The 23,079-nt window shown below is 33.9% G+C and overlaps 5 protein-coding genes across 8 annotated transcripts; all 5 read right to left on the bottom strand.

Moving 5' to 3' along the window:
• Nucleotides 1–224: 224 nt before the first annotated feature.
• Nucleotides 225–1,318, bottom strand: LOC106419766 (RING-H2 finger protein ATL54). Of its 2 annotated transcripts, none has more exons than XM_048755427.1 (2): nucleotides 607–1,318; nucleotides 225–519 (listed from the first exon to the last, which is right to left on the bottom strand). In XM_048755427.1, exons 1-2 carry the CDS (start codon nucleotides 1,283–1,285, stop codon nucleotides 503–505), a joined length of 696 nt encoding a protein of 231 aa, XP_048611384.1. In that variant the 5' UTR covers nucleotides 1,286–1,318; the 3' UTR covers nucleotides 225–502. The 2 variants fall into 2 exon arrangements, with proteins under 2 accessions (XP_048611384.1, XP_013716053.2); XM_013860599.3 differs by having other exon boundaries at nucleotides 225–508.
• A 1,076-nt stretch (nucleotides 1,319–2,394) lies between these two features.
• LOC106419750 (WAT1-related protein At1g68170) lies at nucleotides 2,395–5,325 on the bottom strand. Of its 2 annotated transcripts, XM_013860582.3 has the most exons (7): nucleotides 5,022–5,323; nucleotides 4,881–4,943; nucleotides 3,943–4,059; nucleotides 3,578–3,824; nucleotides 3,204–3,362; nucleotides 2,849–3,000; nucleotides 2,395–2,751 (listed from the first exon to the last, which is right to left on the bottom strand). In XM_013860582.3, exons 1-7 carry the CDS (start codon nucleotides 5,216–5,218, stop codon nucleotides 2,583–2,585), a joined length of 1,104 nt encoding a protein of 367 aa, XP_013716036.2. In that variant the 5' UTR covers nucleotides 5,219–5,323; the 3' UTR covers nucleotides 2,395–2,582. The 2 variants fall into 2 exon arrangements, with proteins under 2 accessions (XP_013716036.2, XP_013716042.2); XM_013860588.3 differs by lacking the exon at nucleotides 4,881–4,943 and having other exon boundaries at nucleotides 5,022–5,325.
• An 8,581-nt stretch (nucleotides 5,326–13,906) lies between these two features.
• LOC106392416 (protein NRT1/ PTR FAMILY 2.3) lies at nucleotides 13,907–15,968 on the bottom strand. Its single transcript, XM_013833235.3, has 3 exons — nucleotides 15,800–15,968; nucleotides 15,486–15,703; nucleotides 13,907–15,398 (listed from the first exon to the last, which is right to left on the bottom strand). Exons 1-3 carry the CDS (start codon nucleotides 15,951–15,953, stop codon nucleotides 14,061–14,063), a joined length of 1,710 nt encoding a protein of 569 aa, XP_013688689.2. The 5' UTR covers nucleotides 15,954–15,968; the 3' UTR covers nucleotides 13,907–14,060.
• Nucleotides 15,969–16,697: 729 nt separating this feature from the next.
• LOC106392404 (biotin--protein ligase 2) lies at nucleotides 16,698–19,091 on the bottom strand. The gene is made up of 10 exons (XM_013833228.3): nucleotides 18,933–19,091; nucleotides 18,560–18,836; nucleotides 18,422–18,483; nucleotides 18,198–18,346; nucleotides 17,987–18,107; nucleotides 17,746–17,901; nucleotides 17,591–17,636; nucleotides 17,177–17,243; nucleotides 17,024–17,100; nucleotides 16,698–16,940 (listed from the first exon to the last, which is right to left on the bottom strand). Exons 1-10 carry the CDS (start codon nucleotides 19,006–19,008, stop codon nucleotides 16,901–16,903), a joined length of 1,071 nt encoding a protein of 356 aa, XP_013688682.2. The 5' UTR covers nucleotides 19,009–19,091; the 3' UTR covers nucleotides 16,698–16,900.
• A 20-nt stretch (nucleotides 19,092–19,111) lies between these two features.
• LOC125585754 (probable WRKY transcription factor 9) lies at nucleotides 19,112–22,679 on the bottom strand. Of its 2 annotated transcripts, XM_048755406.1 has the most exons (5): nucleotides 21,995–22,674; nucleotides 21,785–21,919; nucleotides 21,409–21,690; nucleotides 21,211–21,324; nucleotides 19,112–20,944 (listed from the first exon to the last, which is right to left on the bottom strand). In XM_048755406.1, exons 1-5 carry the CDS (start codon nucleotides 22,187–22,189, stop codon nucleotides 20,666–20,668), a joined length of 1,005 nt encoding a protein of 334 aa, XP_048611363.1. In that variant the 5' UTR covers nucleotides 22,190–22,674; the 3' UTR covers nucleotides 19,112–20,665. The 2 variants fall into 2 exon arrangements, with proteins under 2 accessions (XP_048611363.1, XP_048611361.1); XM_048755404.1 differs by having other exon boundaries at nucleotides 21,785–22,679.
• Nucleotides 22,680–23,079: the final 400 nt, after the last annotated feature.

Here is a 23,079-nt window from a genome sequence, read left to right as displayed (position 1 = left end):
ATTTCGGCTTATAAATAAAATCTTAAATTACTTGATATCTTAAAACTAAATATAGTTAATATTTATAAGTATACAAAGTATATTATGGAAATTTGGGTATCCATTCGGTTCTTGATTTAATTCCGGTTTAGTTTCGTGTTTTTGATTCTACAGATACATGCTCCACAAAGGTGACTGAAAGGATCTAAATCCAAACAAAACCTTGTTTTCGGTTTGGTCGGTTATTAGGTTCCGGATAAATATATCCATGGCTAATCTATTTCATCGTATGATCTACCAACTAAAACATTTTCACCATAATTCTTAATTTTATTTACAGGAGTTACGTACAACTTCCAAAGGAATCAAAGATAATTATTTGATGATATTTACATAAAATATAGTCAGAGTTTTGTTTCACGAAAAGACTATAAACGCCTCTTTTCGCCTTTAATCCTCGTTACCTCTTGATTTTATTTTCTTGTTCGCAATATCTTTGATGTTTTTCAAGTGTTTGTTATTCTTACATCTGCAATATTTCTTCAATTACGTGTTAAACTTTATAATTAAAAACATTAAAGCATAATACGATAGCCATGAAAATTAGATCAGGAGGAGGTATCTTACCGAGGAGATTATGTACCCAATCAAACATCATTCGGAGAGGCCGCAAAGAACAAACCCTAGTTCGAATGCGATTTGATCGACCATTGCCGAGGTTGTGAGACCCTTCTCCATCAACGTGACAATGGGAAACGCCTAAGTTAACCTCAAAGCGACAAATGGGACAAGTATTATGAATATTCAACCAAGACACAATGCAGCTTGGATGGTACAAATGCAAACATTTCAACTCTTTTCCTTCCTCTCCAACTTCAAACTCCTCCTTGCATATCGCACAAACCATCTCTTTTGCCAAATTTTCTTCCGAGACCGTCACCGTATTTACAGCCTCAATGGCGGATGGAGAGGCCGGTGGTGGACCGACACGTTCGTTAGGCAAGACATCAGCGAATTCATCATCGGTATTAACTAGTTCATGATTTAACCGGTTGCTTCTCGTTGAGTTGACAAGATGGAGAGTGATCCAATCGGTATCGGTATCCCAATAAGGCCGGTTTAGCCTCATAATGTCAAGCTCATCGTGGAGATTGATCTCTCTAGAACAGAGAGGACATAAAGGACCATATAGACCATAGTTTTGGAGCCTAATGGTGCGGCTGCAATGACGGCAATAGAAGTAATGGAATGTTCTTGTTCTTCTTGTTCCGTTCACAATAATTCTTGGACGATACTCAGATGTCATGTTTTAACGTGAAATTTAGTCTTTTCAGGATTAGAGTTTAAACATATTCATTTATACTTACATACGTGTACAAGTTTTAAAAACGAGGTAAGAAGAAGCCTCGAGGAGTGAGTTATTCTTTTTCTGTCGAGAGGAAGAATGGTATCGTGTGGCATCTGCTTATGTTAACTCGAGAATCTTTGGTGATTTGTCTTGTAGGAATCAAACATTAAAAAAGATGCTTGGAGAATCAATTATGTAAAGGGTTAAGGTTTAGCAAAGAGGGAGTTATTGGAACGGCTCATTATCGGCCCAGTTCAACTGTTCAACTTAATCCAAATATACATATCCTCATTGCAAATTGCAAGTACCTCCTACGAATTTAAAATATATTAAACTAAAAATGAATATATGATCATTAAAATGTTAGACTTATAATAAATAGGTATCTCAATTTCATCATAATATTAAAATATCTTAATTTAATATTTTTAGAAAATTTGGAATATTTGGCTTGAGGATGCCCTTAAATTAAAATTGAACACAACTATGCATTTTAATGGTTTTATTCAAACCCAGTGTTTTAAATCTGGACCGAACCAATGGCTGGACATGGTTAAACCGTGAACCGAAAACATATATGGATTGGGTGGATAAAAATCGGGGTTGTTTGTATTTTACCATTAAAATCAGTTTTCTTAAAGGTATTTGTCTTTTAAATCAGTATAACTGTTACAAGTTATCTTTTTAATTATATTCAATATCTGAATTTTTATAACTCACAGTGATTAATATTATAAGTCAAAATATTTATTATATATAATTTTCATTTGGTTTGTACTTAAATTTATTTTATAATTATTTATATTGAAATTTAAAATAATTAAAATTAAAATTTATCAAAAAATAACTAAGAAAACATTCAGATTTTTTTCTATTTTATTTATGATTGAACTCAACTGAATTTGGTTGAACCCAATCAAACCATATCAGCCCATGATCCGAAAAAAGTTTCGCTCAGTTAGTGGCTGGTTTTAAAAACATTGCTTAAATATGGTTTATATACAAATGAGGTATCTTGTCTTCTAAATACACATGCCGCAGAGCTCAAAATAATTAAAAACAATAAGTATTTTAGAATTTTATATTAGTCTCAAAACTATAATCCGAGATAGTTTTGATGTACTCCCATATCATAACTTACAACATTCAAGAAATCTTCATCACATATAACATACATAGAGAAATTAATACTCCATAATAGCTAGCTAGAAGCATAGAACATATATAAAAAGCAATTGTTGGTTTGTATTCGTATTCAAGGGACATTTGTACTTAATGTTGGGAGATTCTTGAGGGAGATGTCTTTGCTAGTAGTCTTATTTGTTTCAATATAATCCGAGGTCGGAGTGATACTCTTCATTTCTTTGTTTTTACCCCATAGCACAAGGTATAATCCTCCCACAATAATCACTGTACCAATTATGCTGTAATGTCGACATGTAAAGATAAACAGTTATATACATACACACATAACAAATCCATCTCCACAAAGCAATATAAAATTTACATGAGTTTTTGTACCTCCCCACGTGAAGTGTTTCGTTTAGAATAAATGATCCAACAAGAGCTACGACGACAAGTGCTACAGGGCTAAATACCGATACAAATAAGGGTCCTCTAGATTCGACGCACCATGCGTTGACTGCTATCACCATTCCGGACATCACAATTGACTGCAAAAGACCACATGAAAGATAAGCTTTAAGGCGAACTTAAAATCTTCTTTCATTGACTCGTACGAATGTGTTACTTCTACTAACATGGCCGTCTTCTTTAGAAAATTTAATGATGCTATGTTAGATGAAAGGAATAGTTTGCATACGACCTTCAATTAGTTTGACTGAACAAGACATATATATTCGATATTTATATTTACCGCATACGCAATCGTAAAGAGCCTGATATTCCATCCTAATTTCCATTCCTTCAAATCGCAATTCCAGCAAAGAGCAATAATAACAGCCACAACGCTTCCCGTCAGGTTCATTAGCGTCGCGTTCCAGTAAGCCCCTCCAAATTGTTTGCCTACTTTTACCTGTAAACCAAAAAAAGTTATCATAAGTTCGGACATTTAATATCATTTATAATGTGCATATCTAAATTTAGATGATAATAAGCCACGTCACCTCAATATTGCCTAGTACTATCAAAAAGTATTATGCATTTTAATATATTCCAAACTATATATATATATACTTAATATTACACCACATGCTTAGCGATACGGAGAAGAGAAACGAAAAAACTTGCCTGCAATAGTAGCCAAAATGCATAGGAAAAGTTGCCACCAAAAACAAAAAGAGCCCCGAGGATAGAAATATGGTGGGAGGCATCACGTGAGAAGTCATGTGATTTGTTCATTAGGTCAACGTGCGTTGACCACATATGAATATCTTTTCCTCTGTAGAATATAAAGATAAGAGCTCCACCAACACCAAAGAGTGTCCCAAAAACTTTAGCCTTCCCTTCTCTTGTTCCAAACCTTACACTCTCCATCCTTTAACACCAGCAAAAATTGAATAACGATCCATATATCAACAGACTATTTTGTTTTTGCTTTGAGAATATAAACATGCATAAATGGATTAAAACTGTTATTAATTATGTACACTTGCCTAAGAAATGCAGCCAATACGAAAGTGATCAAGGGAGTTAGAACGGCAGCAGCAGAAGCGAATGTTGCTGACGTTAGAGCCAGGCCCGTAATGGTGAAGATACTCGGTAACACCGCACTGTTCAATCATCAAAAAACTATGATAAGTCTAATATATATATATATATATATGGAGTCCAAAAAAAACTTGGAACAATCTCTAAGACATGTAAAAAGTTAAGTATTCTTGTCATTTAAGACATCTATAGTGGTCAAGAAGGAACCACATCGAATTGAATTGATGAGAGAACTCGATCCCTAGACTTAATTCATATGATGAATTTTCAATCCACTCGAAGAAACAATTGGACCACACGCTCTTGATTAGATCTAATATAGTTATTTTTACATACTAATCTATATAACTATGTTAGGAACAAGTACTTACGTCACCATAAATTTAATTGCCCTTCAATGTTCTTGGTATATATATATTGGTTTTTAATGCAAAACCACTGGTTGGTGATATTGATTTAATTGGTTGATCATACTGATTACGTTGAAACGTAATCGTCTAGAGTTTTTACGTCCTGGTACGTGCATGTTGAATTCAAATGTAAATCCACCGGTTGGTAATATTGATAATATATGGTTTTTACTATGTGTTTAAAAAAAAAATGGTTTTTACTATATGTAGACGATTGCTTAAATAAGTAGTCTTCCCTATTATCCTACCTAGCTAATGGCTAGTTTTTTTTTTTAAATAGTTGATTGCATATACATATAATTGAGCATATGATTATATCAGTTATATAACAGTCAGACCTTATATGTTTGATCATTTATTTTGAAGAAAAAATGGTTGGGACTTGAGGAAACAAAAACAAAAACGGAAATTGTTGCAGTTTTGAGCACATGTAGAGCTTCGAAAACTTTTGTGTGTGTGTAAAACTGACGTACCCCAGTAGCCCCGAGAGAAGTGCTAGTAAGAGAAGATTCCATGTAAACTCTGGCCTCTTCTCCCTAGCCGATCACATGGAGTTAAACAATGAGAATAATTGGTCAAAGTAATTGATATCAAAGCAGAATGAGAAATACAACCTTTGAAAGATAAGAGAAAGGGGAATCATGAAAAGTGTAGCGAAGAAGAGACGATAAGCCACGAGAACTCTTGGCTCCATACCATCTACCACCGCAAGCTTGAATAAAATATTCAACACTGCTGTTGCTATTTGAACCACCACCATTGCCGTTATAGCCTTCATTTCTCTCCACATTTCACATATTTTCCTAACCATTTTTTGCTTTGTTTCTTCTACTTTCCCACCCAACAAGTGAGAGAGTGAGAAGGGAAGAATAGAGAGAACACGTAGCCAAGTCAGATAGACACTCCTGAGCCCGTCAGTTATATTTATTACACCCAGATATTTCTTTCTTTCTTTCTTTTCTTCCCCAATATTTATTGTCGCTATGGTCCACTAAATTTTAGTACCATAAATGAGTTGTGATATGAGTAGATGCTGATTTCAGGTAAAATATGTTTCCGGAATATTAATATGGATTTATCATATCCCACCATATAATAGAGTCTAACTTAAAGTTCTTCTAAAGAATAATGTAGTCCAAAAGACACTATCAGTTAGCCAAACATTATTGAAATATCTTCTCTGATCACGAACGGCAGTGGATTTAGAAAACCAAAAGTTTCGAATAGTGAAAATTTCTCTTCTCTAATGTATTTTTCTATTTCTTATTCTAAAAGTTGTTTAACATCTTTATTTTGATTTTAGGATTAAAGTTGTTTAATTATGATAGTTGAAAATTAACTCTATTCATTTTAAATTTTGCAAGATTTTTCACATTATTATAATATTATTTAAAAATAAACATTTATTACATAAATGTACATTATACAAATAACAATAAAACAAATTAAATCTTATTTATTCATCAAAAGAAAAGTAGATTTATTTAACCGTCAATATTATTATATTTTATAAATGATCAATTAATACATTTCAACTCCAGAAATAACTTCTTGTATCTTTGATTTTTTTCTAAATCTGACTTAGAAAAACTTCTTTGTATTTGATTCTTATATAAAGAATCATCTTTTGATAAAAAAAACTGTCTTCCAAAATTATTTATATTAGTTATAATTGTACATATTTTAAACTTAAAGGATAATTATGTAAAAAATGTATTTCTATTATACATTAAAAAATTTATTTCTATAAAAATATTTATTTTAATTAGAAAAGTTAAATGATTATTTTAAAATTGGAAAATATGATTTTACAATACAGTATGGTTTTTTAATAAATACCAAAGCAATATCTATTTTACCGAAAAAAGATGACTGAAATATTTTTTTACTATTATAAAGGAAAAATATCAATAAATTATAAATGCTCTTAGAACTATGGATGGAGAAATACAGAGATTAGAAAACTAGGTAAGTCTGTATTTTCGTGTTTATATTATTATAAATTTTATTTACTGTTTATTTTAAGTGTTTTGAATAGTTTTTTTTGTCACTAACATAAGCAGATTCATGTAAATTTTGTAAACTATACCGGTAACTCTGTATTCATATAAACGATAAACGATGATTTTTTTTGTACTGATACTGTCTACCTTTGAATTATACGTCTGTGGTACATGAATGATCTTTGAGCTCATTCACGTTTTTTAGAAAGAGATGTTAAATTAAGCTATGAATTAGATGAAGGAAATATGACTACCTTACCAGTCGTCGAGATCCAGTCAGGAGATGTTTCAGCTTATATTTCTAATAATGTAGTTTCCATTACAGATGGATAAATATTATTATCCGCTGATCTTTTTAATGCTGAAATTAGACCTATTATTAATGTAGGGGTTTCTGTCTCGAGATTAGGATCTGCAGCTCAAATTAAAGCTATGAAAAAGGTAGTTGAAAAATTACTGTTAATTTTTTTAGAATAGTTTATAATATGAAAATAATATATTAACCAAATTAATAGTTTTGTGGCCATCGTGTTGTCGAACTACTCTTTTTTTTTTCTTTGACTCTTGCAAATTTATATAATGAACGCAGACTCCAAAAGTTAGTTAGATTTAAATAAAATTATATTTTCGCTTAGAGAAACATAAATGTGGAAATATTTTTCAATTTCTTGAAAAAAATAGTAGACCTCCACACGTATGAACAGTTTTACTCCACCTTATGCTGAGAGCAGACGTGTAAGTGGGTGATTTTGCTAAATAATTACTAATTCGTAGCAAAATAGTCTACCTTTATATACAAAGCGAAATGCGTAACGAATCCAGCAACGTGTTTAGATGCTATTGACACGTGCGGCGCATGCTTTCAGCTTTGTGGTTCTCCATAACGTACGTACGCCAAAAAAAGTGTACAAAAAGCTTGTAGTCCATATGAAGTGTTACCAGAAATTGTTGAGAGTGCATGTATTAGTATGAAAGATAGATGAACTTCTGAAAATATGCTTTTACCTTGGCCGTCGATTTTGTATCCAGCTTTAAGGAATCTCATCTTTATTTCTATTCACGAACACAATTCTAATAACGTACGTCAATTTTGTGCTATACCATCAGTATACACCGTTACTTTAGAGTTACAGATGAGTTATATTTTTTTGTTCTCTGACAGTTTTACACTCTTGAGATTTTTCTTATTCTTTTTTTTCTTGTAGATCATAAACCAAATTTTAGTAGTGTCATGTAGAAAATCGAATATTCTTGTCATCTAAATCATTTTTAATAATCAAAGAAAATCTTCAGTGATATTCATGGATGGTGAAATTCGATATGTAACATTGATCCACAGGGCGAATCTTCACCAAACACCACTTGGTTACTTTGGGGACTTCTTTAGTGGAATAAACTTTACATCTAGCTCCAAGACTTGTATTTCTCTTTGCAAATTTGAAATATATAACCATACGAATCTGAGCAGTTTCAGAAAGTTAATTAGCTAAGAATCGTACGTTTACATGAAGATAGAGATCGATGACAGTTATGATTCAGTGATTTGTAGATGTGTCATTAACTATGTTATACAAAACCGACTAGACCAGCTAGCCCTTTAGCCCCAGTCTCTTATTCGAATATGAGAGTTAGCGACTTTATCAATCAGGAAACGAAAGAATGGGATGTTGGATTGTTAGAGAATTACGTAGTCTCTGAAGACACTTCTCATAAGAAGTTTAGCCATAAACTTTACTCATAAACATGACACTTTATGTTGAAATTACACGAATAATAGTCTGTACATGGTTAAATCAGGATATTGGGTAACTCGTAATTTATTGCGACGTGAAGAGGAGAAGGAGATATTAGAACCTAGTATAATCAAGATCCAAGCTTTTGCTTGGAAGATAAAAGCTCCACAAATTTTTTTCATCTTATATGGCAATTGATAACATGTCACGTGGCAGTAACAAAAAACTTAATAAGACGTAATATGAGATGCGATAACTACTGTCCAAGATGTGGAGAACCAGAAGAATCTGTTACTCATGCAATATTTGAGTGTTCGTCTACTCTACAAGTATGGGCCATATCTTCAACTCCAACGAGTTCAGATATTTTTCCTATTTCGAGTATCTATGCTAATATGGATTACCTTTTCTGGAGGAAGAACATCATTGCCGAGCCAGCCTTAGATATGGATTCATACTCCTGGATAATCTGGTATATTTGAAAGGTTAGGAACGATAAAAATTTTAGGGGCATATACAGAGATCATAGGAGCTAGTTTGCTATGCAGAGAGTGAGTGTCAAGCATGATTCAATGCGAATGAAATGATTCCATCGACTGTACATGAGTATAGTAGTGACCAATTTCAAGTCATAAGCTTGAGTAATATTTATATGATAGATGGATCATGAACATCTACATCACAATTCAGTGGGAGTGGATGGGCTTGGATAGACAGTTTGGAGAATGCTCAACTTATGGGGACACAAAATTATATACGACGAGAGTCTCCTCTGCACACTGAAATAGAAGCATTAAGGTGGGCGATGGAGAGCATGCTACAATACTCAACATGTCAGAGCTTCGGAACAGACTGCAAGGATCTGATCGCTATGATTAAGGAACCACAAGCTTGGCTTAGTTTTGCAACAGAACTGGAGAGGATAGAGACTTTGTAGATATGTTTTTCAGAATTTAAGATTAGCCATGTTCCACGACCACAAAGTCGGAAGGACGGCAAGATCTTTCCATAAAGATCTTTATTTTGTTGGTTGTTCTATTTCGGTCTGGTTATCCAGACCACCTCAAATTTGATTAATAGAGAGCCTTTTCGATGTCAAAAAAAAATTATGTTATACAAATTATTCTTCAAATTAAAATAGATTTATATTTTTTTGAGACAAAATTAAAATAAAGATTAGCGGCCATAACTTTAGAACTTTCGGGTAAACATAGTAATATAAAATAATTAAAAAAAAACTGAGAATATGTTGAGGTCATTTGGGTGTGGAAGAAACAAATGGTAGAGAATAATATAGGATTGTAGGAACTCCAAGAGGCTGAGGCCACGAGCTTTTAGTTGATAGATGATCACAACGAACTAATTTTGTGGTAGCAGCAATTTGGATTTTTTTTTAAATATATATTTAATTATAAGTCACTTTAGACCTTCTTGAGACGTTTTCCATTGCCATAATTTCCTTATTTTTGTGTGAGGTTTCTCTTTTTCTACTTTGGGTCCGTGCATAGTAATCTATACTATTAAAAGAGAAGCAGTTTTTAAAAATTTATTTATAAAAGATTGTTGGACCCTTTCATTTAGGGCTGTTCAATATGGTAAAACCGAACCGTACCGAACCGAACCGAACCGAAATAGACAATATGGTTTAGTTTTGGTATATACCATATAAACCGAATGGATATAATTTTATAAAAACCGTAGGATTTGGATATGGTTTGGTATATAACCGATTAAACCGAATAAACCGAACAAAACCGATTAAAAGTAGAAACATGAAAATATGTATCTATTTTATAATAATACATGAAAATCTATTTGTTACATAAGTTAAATTTGTGTTAATAACTATTATTATAATTTTATAGTAATAAAAAACTTTAATTTGTAAAACACTTGAAATATAACTAAATAACAATACATCGCAATTCAGACATCTTATTTTCTAAGTCTTTTTTTGATCTTTTTGCTTTATTTCAGTCTTCACTAAATTAATATGAAGATTATAAATTTGATGGACAATAATTAATGGAAAATTTTCAATTGAAAAAGCATGACTTTAATGAATACTAAATATGAAAGAGTGAAAAAACTTTTCTTTCATGTTTCTGTTTTGTTCATATTTTTATTTTCAAACTTTCAAGCTTTGATTTTAGTTATAGATTTGATTATTTTATTTGATGGTAGAAGCATTTTTACTTTTTTGTTCATTTATTTGAACATGTAATATATTTTTAATAAATGATTGTGTTGACAATATGACTCTAAAATTCATATAATACGATCTCAAACAAAATAATTATGTTTTTTGGTATAAAACCGAATAAACCGAAAACCGACGGTATATAAACCGAACCGAACCGAAGTAAATATGGATTTAGAATGGTAATTATATTTTACTAACCGAAATACCGAAAACCAAAAAAAACCGAACCGAAACCGAACCGATATCCGGATTGAACACCCCTACTTTCATTAGAATATTTATATAACCTTAATTAATCAACTCCACATAATATGTTTAATATTTGTGCCAAACTAAAAGATTCTGCCACCAGATTTTGTGCTTATTAACAGAAAATAATTATAATAGCATTTATTTTCAAATACAAGAAAGATAATGTTTAGATATATTTTATATTGTCAGCTATGATGATTATTTATCCGCTCCACATAAATGCTGATTTATAACGTTTATTAACATATTATATGAACCAAATTTTTTTATATACAGAATGTAAAACTTTTATGTAAAACATAATGTATAGAAACATGACAATACTTTAAAATTTTTTTATTATATTCAAAATTTTATGCCTATACACAAAATATGTTTCTAAAATCTAACATTTTATTTGAAATCTGAAACATTAACCAAAAACCGAATCTGAAACACAAAAGAATAATCGTGACACCGAAGACATATTTGAAACAGAAAAATATATTTAATATATACAATACATTTTAGATACTGAGGGTACCGGTTCAGATCTCTGTAGAATCCAAACCTAAACCGACACTGACTTGGATCTGAACCGATTCGGATCGATTTTTATTCGAACCAAACAAAATGTTTGGACCTAAAAAGAGTTACATAACAATATACATACAAAATTTTTAAAAAAATTAATTCATAAATCATATAAGTTTATAAAATTCTATGTTTTGATATAATTCAATATTGTAACATAATAACATACAAAAATCATTAACATTATTAAACTTTTTATTGTAAAAAAACCCGCGCTTTTGAAGCGCGGATCAAGATCTAGTGTAATTAATTAAGTGAGAAAGCAAGTGTATCAGATATATATGCAGGCCTGGTTCTTGGCTAATAGTGTTCTGGTAAAAGTAAAACTATCATTTTTAGTACTCGCTTAATCATCAATTACATCTATCAAAAATGTTCTTTGTTACTATCACAAATGATGATTAACTATCATATGCTTGATTAATAATTTAACATACATCAATTTTTCACGACGTATATCTCTACTTGACGGTTTTACATATCTATCTTTGATAGACATACTCTTTGCAATACACGAGCATAACGAACAACCGAGAAATTATATCTTTTGAGAATCAAAACCCAAACTTAATGTAATATCTTTTAAATCTTTTGACCACTAAGCCAAAAAGCTTTCGCAAAGTATCATATTTCAAAGTCCAAATTTAATAAAAGTTGAGAATTAATATTATATGTGCATACACTAGTAAGAAAAAGGATACAACCACGTTTTTTCGTGGTTATGACTCAATTACTTAACACAAGTACCCAAAGTTAGATCATCCAAATCTCATCAATAGATAGAAATAGGTTCAAAGCTGGTTCAGCTACAATGGTAACTAGAGGAAGAAGCTTTCGTGGCTATATTTAAGATTTGCTACTAAATGCCATGAAACAAAATATGTGGTTATAAGATCATAGCAAAAAGGACCTATCAAAAACCGTAACAAAAGTTACGAGTTTCGTGGCTAAAATAGCTACGTTTTAGTCATGAAATATTTATAGCTAAGAATAGCCACGAAATTTGTTTCGAATTATGCGTGACAAAATTATAGCTATTTTTAACCACATTTTATTTCGTGGCAAAATTATGGCTAGTTTTACCACGATTTTCACACGAGTTTCTATGTTTTTCTTTGTGATTTTTTCAAAAGTTGCTACAAAAAATCGTAGCTATTTCGTGGCTATAAAGAAAATTTACTAGTGATACGAAAACATGGTCTTCTATAATATACACACGTCCAAGTACTGTTAGTGAGGGCCTAATAATGTGTTTTGCCACCCACGTTATAAGATCGAGTCAGTGTCTAATGCATATAATTTGCATTCATATGCACGTAAGTTACTTTTTCAGTGCAATTTTATTTTCTATTAGACGTTCAAGATTAGAGTTGTTAGATAATTCTAAGACTTGTGAAATAAGTTAATTTATTAATAAGTGTTTAACAAGTTAAATACACAAAAAGAAGAAATTTAAAATAGAAAATGGATTTACTATTTTGATTATGTTTGTATTTCCATATTTTACATGCAAAATAAAATTGTGTTTCACTATATATATAAGTCTCATGAGAATTATTTCATAAGATCTAAGAGAAACATTAAGAGTTTCAGTTTTGCCAAGTTTCTAAAGCAATAAAAAAATTGTTCTTATAATTTTTTGTGTTTCTAGAGATTTGAGTTGATATTAGAGCCTAGTTTAAGCATCGATCTTGGCAAAATAGAAAATAGATCATGTAAGCAAAATGACGGACATGACTAGATCTGCGCCTCATACAAAAGACTTTGGATCCGCATCCATCTAATGTATTATGTTGTCATAGGCAAACTATACGGTTTGGTCGATGAGGATGAAGGTTTTTATGCGTGTTCATGAAGTGTAGGATACAATCAAACCCGGCTCAGATTCAAAAGAAGAACAATGTTGCAACTGCTTTTTTCTCAATTCGTTCCCGAAATTTTGATTTTCCAGGTAGGAAAACAAACCGCATCAAAAGACATTTGGAATTCCATCAAGTCATGAAACCTTGAAGCTAATCGTGTAAGGGAGGTGATACTTGAGACGTTGATGACGGAGTTTGACAGGTTGAAGATGGATGATAATGATACCGACGATGACTTTGCGAGAAAGATATTGGGATTATCATCCAAGGAAGCCTTGTTGGGAGAAAACATAGAAGTGTCCAAGATGGTGAGGAAATTCTCGATGAGACTTCCGAGATACAAGTACATCCAGATCATAGTGTCCTTTGAGCAAGTCTCAGAATTAAATGCAACAGGTTTTGAAGATATATTTTGAAGGCTAAAGGCTTATGAGGAGCGTGTAGGGGGATATATTTTAAATGCAACTGATGTATGTTGTTTGCCAATAATTTGAACTAAGCACAGTAGTTTATTTAAAACGACTGCTTTATTAGAACTAAACCTAAAAGCATTACGACACTAAACAAGTTAATAGAAAATCAAAGAGCTACTAGCAATAGCAATGGTGTAAACAAAAGCATTTTTCAAACCGTTTTCACTTATAACGCAAGAATATGTCTGAACTGGGAACTGTAAGCACAACACTGACCCATTCAACAATTCACCAAACTTAATCATCCCTTATGCGTATTTCAAACCCAATCACCGAGTTTTTTTTACTAGTGCTTGTAACTAAAAACTTTTATACATTTTAGGCAAAAAATATATACAAAAACATCAGTAAATTACTCTGTTACATTCATAGATACTAAACTTGAGAAAAAGGAGGAGCATGCAACAAAGTAGAGGAAAGTGCAACAAAGTTAAGACATCAGTTCCATTAAAATAAAAACACACTTGAGATGGTAAAAATTGCAAACGCAGATATATAAGTTAACAAGAGCATGTTACAAATTAGAGAAAACTGAAGCAAACATGTTGTCTGTCTTAGGTTGAAACATCTTTAGGATCTTGTTCATTATCACCTTCGAGATTTCTGTATTTGTAGAACCAAGAGCAGACGAGAAAATATCCGAAATTCAAGACTCCTGCCACGACCAAAACCCAGTACACATTGTCAACTCTTCCCTTGTTAATGTCATTTGGTAACCACTTGGTAGTCCTCTGGAGCAGACTGATAAGAGCTGTGCTCAGATAGAAAGAGATTCCAATCACCAGCGAGGTCAGTGAAGTCGCGGTGTTCCTCAGAGACTCCGGGAATTCTCCATAGAACAATTCAATGTTACCCGGAAACTGGAAGGCCTCGCCTATCCCCACTATAACGAGAGGAGGAAACAGCCATAACACTGACATGGGATGCCCGTTTTCAACTGTTTTCAGCCTCTTCGCTTCCACAACCGCAGAGACTGCCATGCTTAGGATGGTGAGAACCTGGCCTATCCCGACCTTTTGAAGTGGAGTTAGCCGCTTACCGGTTAGCTTCTGATACATGGGGTAGACAAGCCAGTTGTTGATTATTATAAAGGTGGATGCAGAGGTCATTATAATGACTTGGAGGGACCCGGCCGGGACTTCGAAGTGAGGACCAAGCGCACGGTCCGTGACTAGAGCTTGGAGTACCATTAAGCTAGTTTGCATCACCATTGGAGTACTAACAAAGATTATGGCTACCCACAGAGGAAGAAGCCGGAGAATGGCTTTGAAATCTTCCACTTCCTGAACAGAGCACACCCTCCAGATGTTATTAACCGAGCCGCCGTCTTCGGTTTTCAAGGCTGCACGGTTCAAGAACCCATAGCTCTTGGAGGGTATTATTGCAAGAGAAGTCTTGGCGAGTCCCTGGTGATAGTCTTCTTCTTTAGACGAAACCGCAGCCTTTCTTTTCACTGTAGCGGCGACTACAACACTGATGAGGCTTTTGAAAGGACTCCCCATGGGCTTCTCATGCTTGTAGAGTCTTTTCCCGCAGACGAAAACAACGAAACTTACGAAATTCGCAGCAGCGCAGAGGCCAAACCCGAGTTTCCAGCTAGCATTGTCCTGTGTGTGTACAATAGCCGTCGCTCCGGTAATAGCCCCAGCGTATAGTGTGAGGAAGTACCAGTTGAAGAAGCTTCCTTGATCCTTAGGTTTCTCGTACTGGTTTGCTCCCGCAGATGCTAAGGTGAACCGTGTCCCACCTGCTCCAATGGTTACTAGAACTAAGGCTGTGTACAAGATCCCAAGCTGGAGTTCCGATGGAGACTGGCATAGGATTGATCCGGTTTCACACGGTCTAGGTTTCAAGAAGTCCAAAGATGCGACCAGAGTCAGGAGAAGAATCCCCTATAATGTTTTAAAACTGTTAGATCTTTTTGTGTATAAGAAAATTAAATTCATTGAAGAGAATGAGTCATGAGTTTTTGGACTTACCGTCAGCGAGATGAAAGTTGAGGCAGAGATGACGAGGATGTTTCCAAAGAAAGAATCAGCTAAAATGGCAGCTACAAGAGGCAACATGCTGAGGCATCCATTGACAATGTTCGAAATCTGAGCAGCAGCGATGCTCTTGATGTTGAATTCCTCGATCAAGAAGACAATCAAGTTCAGTACCCATCCGAAAGATGTTATGGACATACCTAACAATGTAGCTGCACCACGTAGAACAGACATCAATATGTATAAGTCTCGCCTTCAAAGGAACATAGACAACAACAACAACAACAACAAAAAACAAACAGACAAACCCATCATGAATGGAAAAGTTATCCAGCCACCGGGCTTGCTGCTTGGACCTCCAGCGCATTGCGCTTCTGTATCACCCGAAACTGAACCAGCCATGGAAGAAAACAAGTGGGAGCACTTGTGTGTGACTTTCTTTGTTTGTGTGTGATGATGCATATAATGAGCCGTATATATAAGCAAATGCACAATAATTATGTTCTTTAGTCCCAAAACTACCTAATCATGTTTTGACATTCCATCTACTTATGTCCTATTCTGAAAACAGGTTGGTGAAAAAACACCAAAAGGATTTGGTCAGATCTTTAATGGCATCAGAATCCACTTCGAATAATTTCGCATAAATTAATCAATATACTTACGAGCACACGATGCTCACAACCACCTATAGTGTGTCTAGTCCCTTTGTGTTAGTTACTTCGAGTAATCTTTATATAAAATAATCAAATATACTTACGAATACACAAGGCTCACGACCACATATAGTGTTCATGATCATCTGTTCTCAAAAGAGACTGACCCAGCCACTACAGAGCATTGAGGAAGCAGAATACACGTGGGTGCTAAGTAGAAAATTCTTAAAAACTATATATAAGGACGTTCAGAATAACTTTTCCCATTGAAACGATTTCTTAGCTGTTGTCCAAAATATACCTAAACCCACTTTTTTATATTTATTCTGGTTGGTCCCCTCTAAACGTGTGATTCTTAGAAGTTAGAAATATGGATTAGAGGGAAATGATAATTAACATGAATCTACTATATCAATATGTAACCTAATTCAGTTGTAGTTGACATTACATCGTTGATAAAAGTCAGCTTATTTGTTCGGTTGACCCCAAAAGTTTGTCCGTTCAAGTTTCACAAATCTGTCCAATACTTATTTTTAGAGGAAATTACTACTTGGTCCAATACTTATTTTTAGAAAAACATTTTCATAGTGAATAACAGATACATAATCTGGAATTTTGGATACAAGGAAATAAGGGACAACACCACAGTAATCTATATATATAAATAAACACTTTCTCCGTTGGTCGAAAACCGAGACTAGTACTAGTTATGTCCATGATGCTAATAACATCTCCTTCCCGGAAGAAAAAGGATCATATTTTTCTTCGGACTAGACCTTTGAAAAAGTCAAAGCTGTAGTTGAACACACAACATTACATATTAGCTTTAACATGTAATATCATAATGTTATTATCCATTTAATTGATTCAACTTACCTATTGCCATCAGGGTGAAGCTCATACATTTGATAATCATCTCCAATAGCCAGCAGATATCCCGAAGATGTCAAACCCTAGTAGAGATGTAAGGAGAATTAAAGCACAATGACTAGAATTTTTATATAACAAATCCATAAGACTCCTCTTTACCTGGATAGTCACAACGTTTTGAACAACTTGGTCCTCGATTTTATCTTCAACGATCACTCTTTGGCCGCTGCACATGTGAGAATACATGGCAACGTATTCAGAAATTTGGATACAGCCACAAGTGAATAAAACTATGTGTGTTTATGTATCAACAAAACAAAAACATCAATTATTGGTCAGTAATATGTCTTGTTCTTACTTTAAGAGCTTTTAGATTATTGCAGGGAAACTACGACATTGAATATTGAAATAATTTTATGGTGTTTTTCTACGCCAAGTAAACATGCTAATGGACGAAGGTTTACCCAATTAGTTCAGAAAGTGACAAATGGAATACACCAGAACTAAAAATCAGTTCTAAAATTCAGATAACACAGACATTTCATTGACAAGCAAAAGGAAAAGACAGATTACCTGTGAAGCCATGTCCTGTAGTAAAGCTCCTCGAGAGATTTAAAACCTGTAAAATGAAGTGCAATGACATAGAATGGGGCTTAAGACTTGATAATAAGATTAGTCAAAAACTGACTGATGAATCTTCAAGCAATCTTTAAGAGGTTTAACATTACCTTGGTCAATAAATAGATCAAAGAATTTTTCGAATTTATGAAAGAAGGCAGCAATAATTTCTTCTCTTTTAAGTAGAACTGATGCAGGAGATATATCTTTTAGTACAGCATTTAAGCATGTGGTCGGTTGATTGTTGTCCACATTCAATCCCACACCTGCAAAAAAAAAGGATCAGTTTAGCAATTTTCTTGGAACAAAGGCAACGCAACTTGTAAAGAAGAGTAAATTAATGCGTATTACCAACACTAACGTGAAATATTCTAGATCTGTAGGTAGAGGTACACAAAATGCCTCCGACTTTAAGGCCATTCAAGTAAAGATCATTGGGCCACTTTATTTTAACGTCTATATACGGCAAACCCTGAAAATTGATTTAGCCAAAAAAAAGTCAGAGATCTTTTTTGAATCTGATGCAAAGAAGGGAGGAGGAAAGCAAGAGATAGATAGAAACCTTGTTGTCACAAACATCTTTCACAGCCTCAGTTACAGCAAGAGATACAACATACTGAATCAAAGGAACGATTCGACCATCTTCCATTTCTACCGTAAAAGAATACATAAGACAACCCTTTGGAGATTCCCACACATTCTTTGTTCTGCCTGAAATTTACACTTACGGTTTCAGGTTCCATTTTTTTTTATTATTATTATTATTCTAATTTAACAAACTCTTACCTCTACCCTTGAACTGAATATCTGAGACACAAACCGAACCAACCGGAAGCTCAGAAAAGTTACTGAAAGAAAATACAGATTAAAACACGCAAAAGGTAAAACCTTTTGAAAGAAAACAGATGTTGAAATGATGCTTACTAAGAAACAACATCGTGAGTGGAAGACAAGCGGGGAGACCAGATGAGAAACCGACCAAAGCGAGCAGTTGAAAGCGAGTTCATGAAGAGTGAAGGACTGAATGAATCATCATCTCTAACCAAATTATTAATCTCGGAATCTAGAAAGAGTGAAACTTTAGTAGTATCATCTGGGAGCTTAAGCACGTTCTCGCTCTTCAAACGCTTTGCTGTATCATTCTCAACACAGGACTTCCCACACAAAACCAAGCTACACGAATCTAGATCACCATCCATTGCTTTATTCAAAACAAAAAAAAAAAACGAAAAAGTGTTAACTATACTTACAATCCAATTTCAAACCGAAAAGGAGTTTGGAATAGAATGGTTCGAACCTGTGGCAGCGACGGAGAAAGATAGACGCCAAGAAGGCCTTAAAGAAACGAAACGCCACAAGTTCGCCACTTGCATATACGTAGAAAAAGGCAGGCTTTCGGACGGAGAAAACAATGTCTACCGAAATTGAGAACTGTAGATGACGACGACGACTACCAAGGCCCTTTTTACCGGTTTAATACGGTCTGGTTTAATATTCCGGTTAGAGTTGACTCAAAAGTCAAAATCAGAAGACTCTATTTCACTAGATACTTGTAATATATAAAGAGTTAGTGTCAATCCACTAATTACCAATTGATTTTAAGTTGGAAGTCCGATACATCCAATTTAGCATTAATAAAATAGTACTCGAGGTTGTCAAACGAAATTACAAATTTGTTGCGGCTTCATCGCAGATCCAACAAAATCACTCTGAAACGGTAACTAGGAAGAAATGGCCTTGAGAAGGGTTTCTTGAGGCGGGCCTTGATAGGATTGATCGTTGTTGGTGCAATTGAGACGAGGGAGCCGGTCGGGAACAGACGCAAAAGCCACTTTGTCTTAGCTTCTCTGTTTGGAGATGATGAGTACGAAACGAAACGCTCGTTCATAGCGTTGCCGAAGGACGAAAAGGTAAAGACACTTATGCCCTTAAGTTGTTGTCAATGTATAACAAGCTGAAAGTAAAAGAAAAATCCATAATTGTTAGACCCAATTTTGGTCAAGACCAAAATGGGTCCCGATCAGAGACATGGACCAAGACATGCCGAGGCCCACAACAAGAATCAAGCTCGAAGAAGGAGTCACAGAGGTCGCAATGATCGCGGAGATGGCACGGAAATCTCGGAGTCGACTTGCTATAAAGAAAGGAGAAAAAACAAAGAAGAGGACACGTTGAAAACCCTAGAGAGAGCCTTACATTCATATCAATCTTATTGTCTTCCCACTTCTAGATTCCTTCTTGATCGAACTTTTGTGTATCATTCGATCTAGTTCAACTCATTGGATTCGATCCCAGTTATCAATAAAGTCTATTTTAACCTACTGAAAATTATTTAACATCGTTGTGTTCTAAAAATATCGTTGCCCACATCATTTATCTTTCCTAGATCAACCCCGATCACTATTAAATACTTTGTGTAGAATTTAGGTTCTACAGTAATGTCTTCAGTTTGCTATATATTTTTCGGTTTCGAACCAACATTCTATCCCAAACTTGTGATGAGAAAAATATATAGCAAGCTGAAGGTAAAAAGAGAATCCATAATGTCTTCAGCTTGCTATATATTTTTCTCATCACAAGTTTGCCAAGTTTGTAGAAATGTGATTCTTTCGTAACACCAAAGATCTTTATATAAAGAAAGGAAGAGTTGTCTCCGTCCTGGCTCCAAACCCTCTTGACAAGGTCTAGAGATTGATCAACTTTAGTTATATGTTCTTGGAGGATTCTAAGCGATGTGTATAAAATGATTCTATCGGAGATATACGAGCGTGTTGAGACTTGAGATTCGTATCTGTAATCTTTTCATCCTTTGGCGTGTTGTATTTTTTGTAACAATGTTATTTAACTTTATATAACCTTACTTTTTTTTATAAAAAGATGAACATCAAACTAAACAATCTTCAACCGCAGTTTTGTATATACGAGACATAATTGTTTAAAAAATAAGACCCAAGAAAATACAAGAATACATGACGGTGACTTCACTTATATTAATGGGACCAAAAGAAAGTGATGATAGATGTTAAGAATCTACATCATCCAGTTTAGTCGGTTTTGGGAAGAAGAAACATGGTCACCTCCTCTAAATGATGAATCATCAAAGTTGATCAAGCTTCTTACTGATTGTTTGTTGCTGCCATTTTGTTGCAAATAGGAAGGATGAGAGAGGTTGTCGCTAGAATCCAGTAGCAAGAATGGAGAAGCGGAGGCAGTGGAAGCCATGGCTGTTGCTCCGACAGGAAGTGGATGGTTATGTGTCCCTTCGTATGTTGTTATCAATATCGACATGTCTTCTAAACACCTTTGCACCTTCACAAATGCTTACAACTCTTTAATAACTATATTATGTACACAGATTGCATATAACGACAAAAACTATATATATATATATATATATATAGACATAAAATAGAGTCATGACATGTAGTTTAGTGATTTATAGTTTTATACTAGTGGCATCACATGCATTTTCAAATCTAGTAAATAAAATATTAAAATTTCTGTTATTTTTGTAAATAAAATCATAAATTTTGATTATGTAGTACATATTTGAACTTCTCGCAGAGAGAGCTTACCTGTTTCCTAACGGGGCATCCTGGAGCCACGGTGCATCGGTAATAAGCTCTTGGACATGGATTCCCTTTCGCGGTTTTTTGACCGTACTTTCTCCATTGGCATCCATCATTCATCTACACATATACATAAAAATTTATATAGTTTTATGTTACATTTCTCCAAATTGAGTCATAGATCAGATATATAATGATACTCACCGTTGGAGTGTCACATCTGGCTCTCACAGATACCCTGGTCTTTCTATTACCCGGAGAAGACATTATGACACGTTGCGTGTTCATATCTTGTCCCTGGGCTTTGTTGCTACTATTGTATCTTTGCGTGTTATTAGACTCAAGTTCTTTGTTCTCGTCTTGTTTCTGCTTTTTCTGCAAAGAAAGAGAAAGCCCTAATTCTCCCTCTACCAAATTCAGGGAATCATATCTTTCCACTCCTCTTTTCCGATCTTTGGCTTGTGCTCCAAGGAACGTTTCAAGATACTAAGTTTTTTTAAAAAAGACATCAAGTTATGTAAGTGTTAACTATCAGACTACTCGTGAAATTAACGTGCATGAAAAGACAAGATTCTCTCACCATGTTGTTGGTTTGATCGATTACCGGGAATTTCATCTCGAGCTGGCGATAATCTTGAAGGGTTTGCTCTACAAGCTTCCTCAACCTCGTATTCTCTTCTTTCACATGTTCCATTTCGATCTGCATTTGCAAGAGCTGATCTCCATCCATGGATGTTAACATATTATCACACAAAATGTTCTGATGTATATTTAGACGTATCATAAGTACCTCCTCACGTTCTTTTTCTTCTTGTCGGGTTCTTGAACTTAAACAAGAATCTTCAATTTCGTCTTCTTTCACCATTTTTTCATCTTTATCTTCACTAGCATCTTCTTTTTCTTCTAATTCTTTCCTCTCACAGATGTGTGTTGATCTTTCTTCATCTTTCTCTTTCTCGAGCTTGAGAGAAAGATCCATGCCCATTAATAGAGATGAAATTCAGACCTCTGTATTTGTTCTAAAAGTTTGAAGTGCTAAAGTCAAATTCCATTGTCTGATCAGAACTTCGTTTACTATTTGTATTATTCACTCTCGTACGCATCTAAAGCTAGCTTTGACTTTCTTTTAAATAATCAGTTTATCGTTAAGACAAAACTAATCCTTTTTAACTAATAAAGCAATTGTTTGGCCTTTAAAAGTAATTAAACCGGAGTTACCAATGGAATCATGGATACATTCGATGGAGTTTCTTTATAAGTTAGTTTGTTATAATATCAATATTTGGGCATTAGGGTCCAGGAAATTTCCCGTCACGTGTATGCTACCATGTGAAATACAGAAGACCATCGATGTATGTATATCTTTTCAACTTGTTAATGATGTGTTTTAAACTAAACTAGATTTTGACCCGCGCAGGCGCGCGGGTATATATTTTGAAAAATATGTTGATATTTGTTTTTCATGTAATTATTAGGATTTGGAAAAATGAATCCGAGGAACATAACCGATACCGATCCAAAGATATAGTACCAAACCCAACCATAAATTGATTAAATATTCTAATTATTCAAAATTTTGTTATTTAGAGAACCGAATCTGATCCGAACCGAAGTATTTGGGTATCCGAATTTATCTAAAAATAGATTTATATACTTATATATATTAATTATTTTTAGATTTAACGTATATAAAACATCAAAAATGATACTTTTAAATTGGTTTAAATACTTGAAAATATATATAGATAGTCAAAAGTAAATATCTGAAATAGTTAAAGTATACTCAAATCACCAAAAATACTTAAAATAATTATTGATTTCGTATCCAAAATTTTAAATCAAGCCAATTGATATGTTAAGCTTAAGTATTATGAC

Source organism: Brassica napus, chromosome A2 (genome assembly GCF_020379485.1).
Source record: "Brassica napus cultivar Da-Ae chromosome A2, Da-Ae, whole genome shotgun sequence".
NCBI classification, from domain to species: Eukaryota; Viridiplantae; Streptophyta; class Magnoliopsida; order Brassicales; family Brassicaceae; genus Brassica; species Brassica napus.
Note: the sequence above shows the minus strand (reverse complement) of the source record. Positions and strands in the feature narration are given on the sequence as shown.

Excerpts from the sequence above, each read along its gene's own strand:
- LOC106392416 (XM_013833235.3), bottom strand. The coding sequence starts at position 15,953 with ATGCATCATCACACACAAACAAAGAAAGTCACACACAAGTGCTCCCAC. Across the intron at positions 15,704-15,799 it reads AACTTTTCCATTCATGATGG|CTACATTGTTAGGTATGTCC; the intron begins GTTTGTCTGTTT and ends TACGTGGTGCAG. Across the intron at positions 15,399-15,485 it reads CAACTTTCATCTCGCTGACG|GGGATTCTTCTCCTGACTCT; the intron begins GTAAGTCCAAAA and ends AAAACATTATAG.
- LOC106419750 (XM_013860582.3), bottom strand. The coding sequence starts at position 5,218 with ATGGTTAGGAAAATATGTGAAATGTGGAGAGAAATGAAGGCTATAACG. Across the intron at positions 4,944-5,021 it reads CTTTCTCTTATCTTTCAAAG|GGAGAAGAGGCCAGAGTTTA; the intron begins GTTGTATTTCTC and ends GTGATCGGCTAG. Across the intron at positions 3,001-3,203 it reads TCTTTACGATTGCGTATGCG|TCAATTGTGATGTCCGGAAT; the intron begins GTAAATATAAAT and ends GGTCTTTTGCAG.
- LOC125585754 (XM_048755404.1), bottom strand. The coding sequence starts at position 22,189 with ATGGGCATGGATCTTTCTCTCAAGCTCGAGAAAGAGAAAGATGAAGAA. Across the intron at positions 21,691-21,784 it reads TCGATCAAACCAACAACATG|TATCTTGAAACGTTCCTTGG; the intron begins GTGAGAGAATCT and ends AAAAAAACTTAG. Across the intron at positions 21,325-21,408 it reads CCAGATGTGACACTCCAACG|ATGAATGATGGATGCCAATG; the intron begins GTGAGTATCATT and ends GTATATGTGTAG.
- LOC106392404 (XM_013833228.3), bottom strand. The coding sequence starts at position 19,008 with ATGCAAGTGGCGAACTTGTGGCGTTTCGTTTCTTTAAGGCCTTCTTGG. Across the intron at positions 17,637-17,745 it reads TGATCTATTTATTGACCAAG|GTTTTAAATCTCTCGAGGAG; the intron begins GTAATGTTAAAC and ends TTCATTTTACAG. Across the intron at positions 16,941-17,023 it reads CTTCACCCTGATGGCAATAG|CTTTGACTTTTTCAAAGGTC; the intron begins GTAAGTTGAATC and ends GTTCAACTACAG.
- LOC106419766 (XM_013860599.3), bottom strand. The coding sequence starts at position 1,285 with ATGACATCTGAGTATCGTCCAAGAATTATTGTGAACGGAACAAGAAGA. Across the intron at positions 509-606 it reads TTGGGTACATAATCTCCTCG|ATGTAAGAATAACAAACACT; the intron begins GTAAGATACCTC and ends GAAATATTGCAG.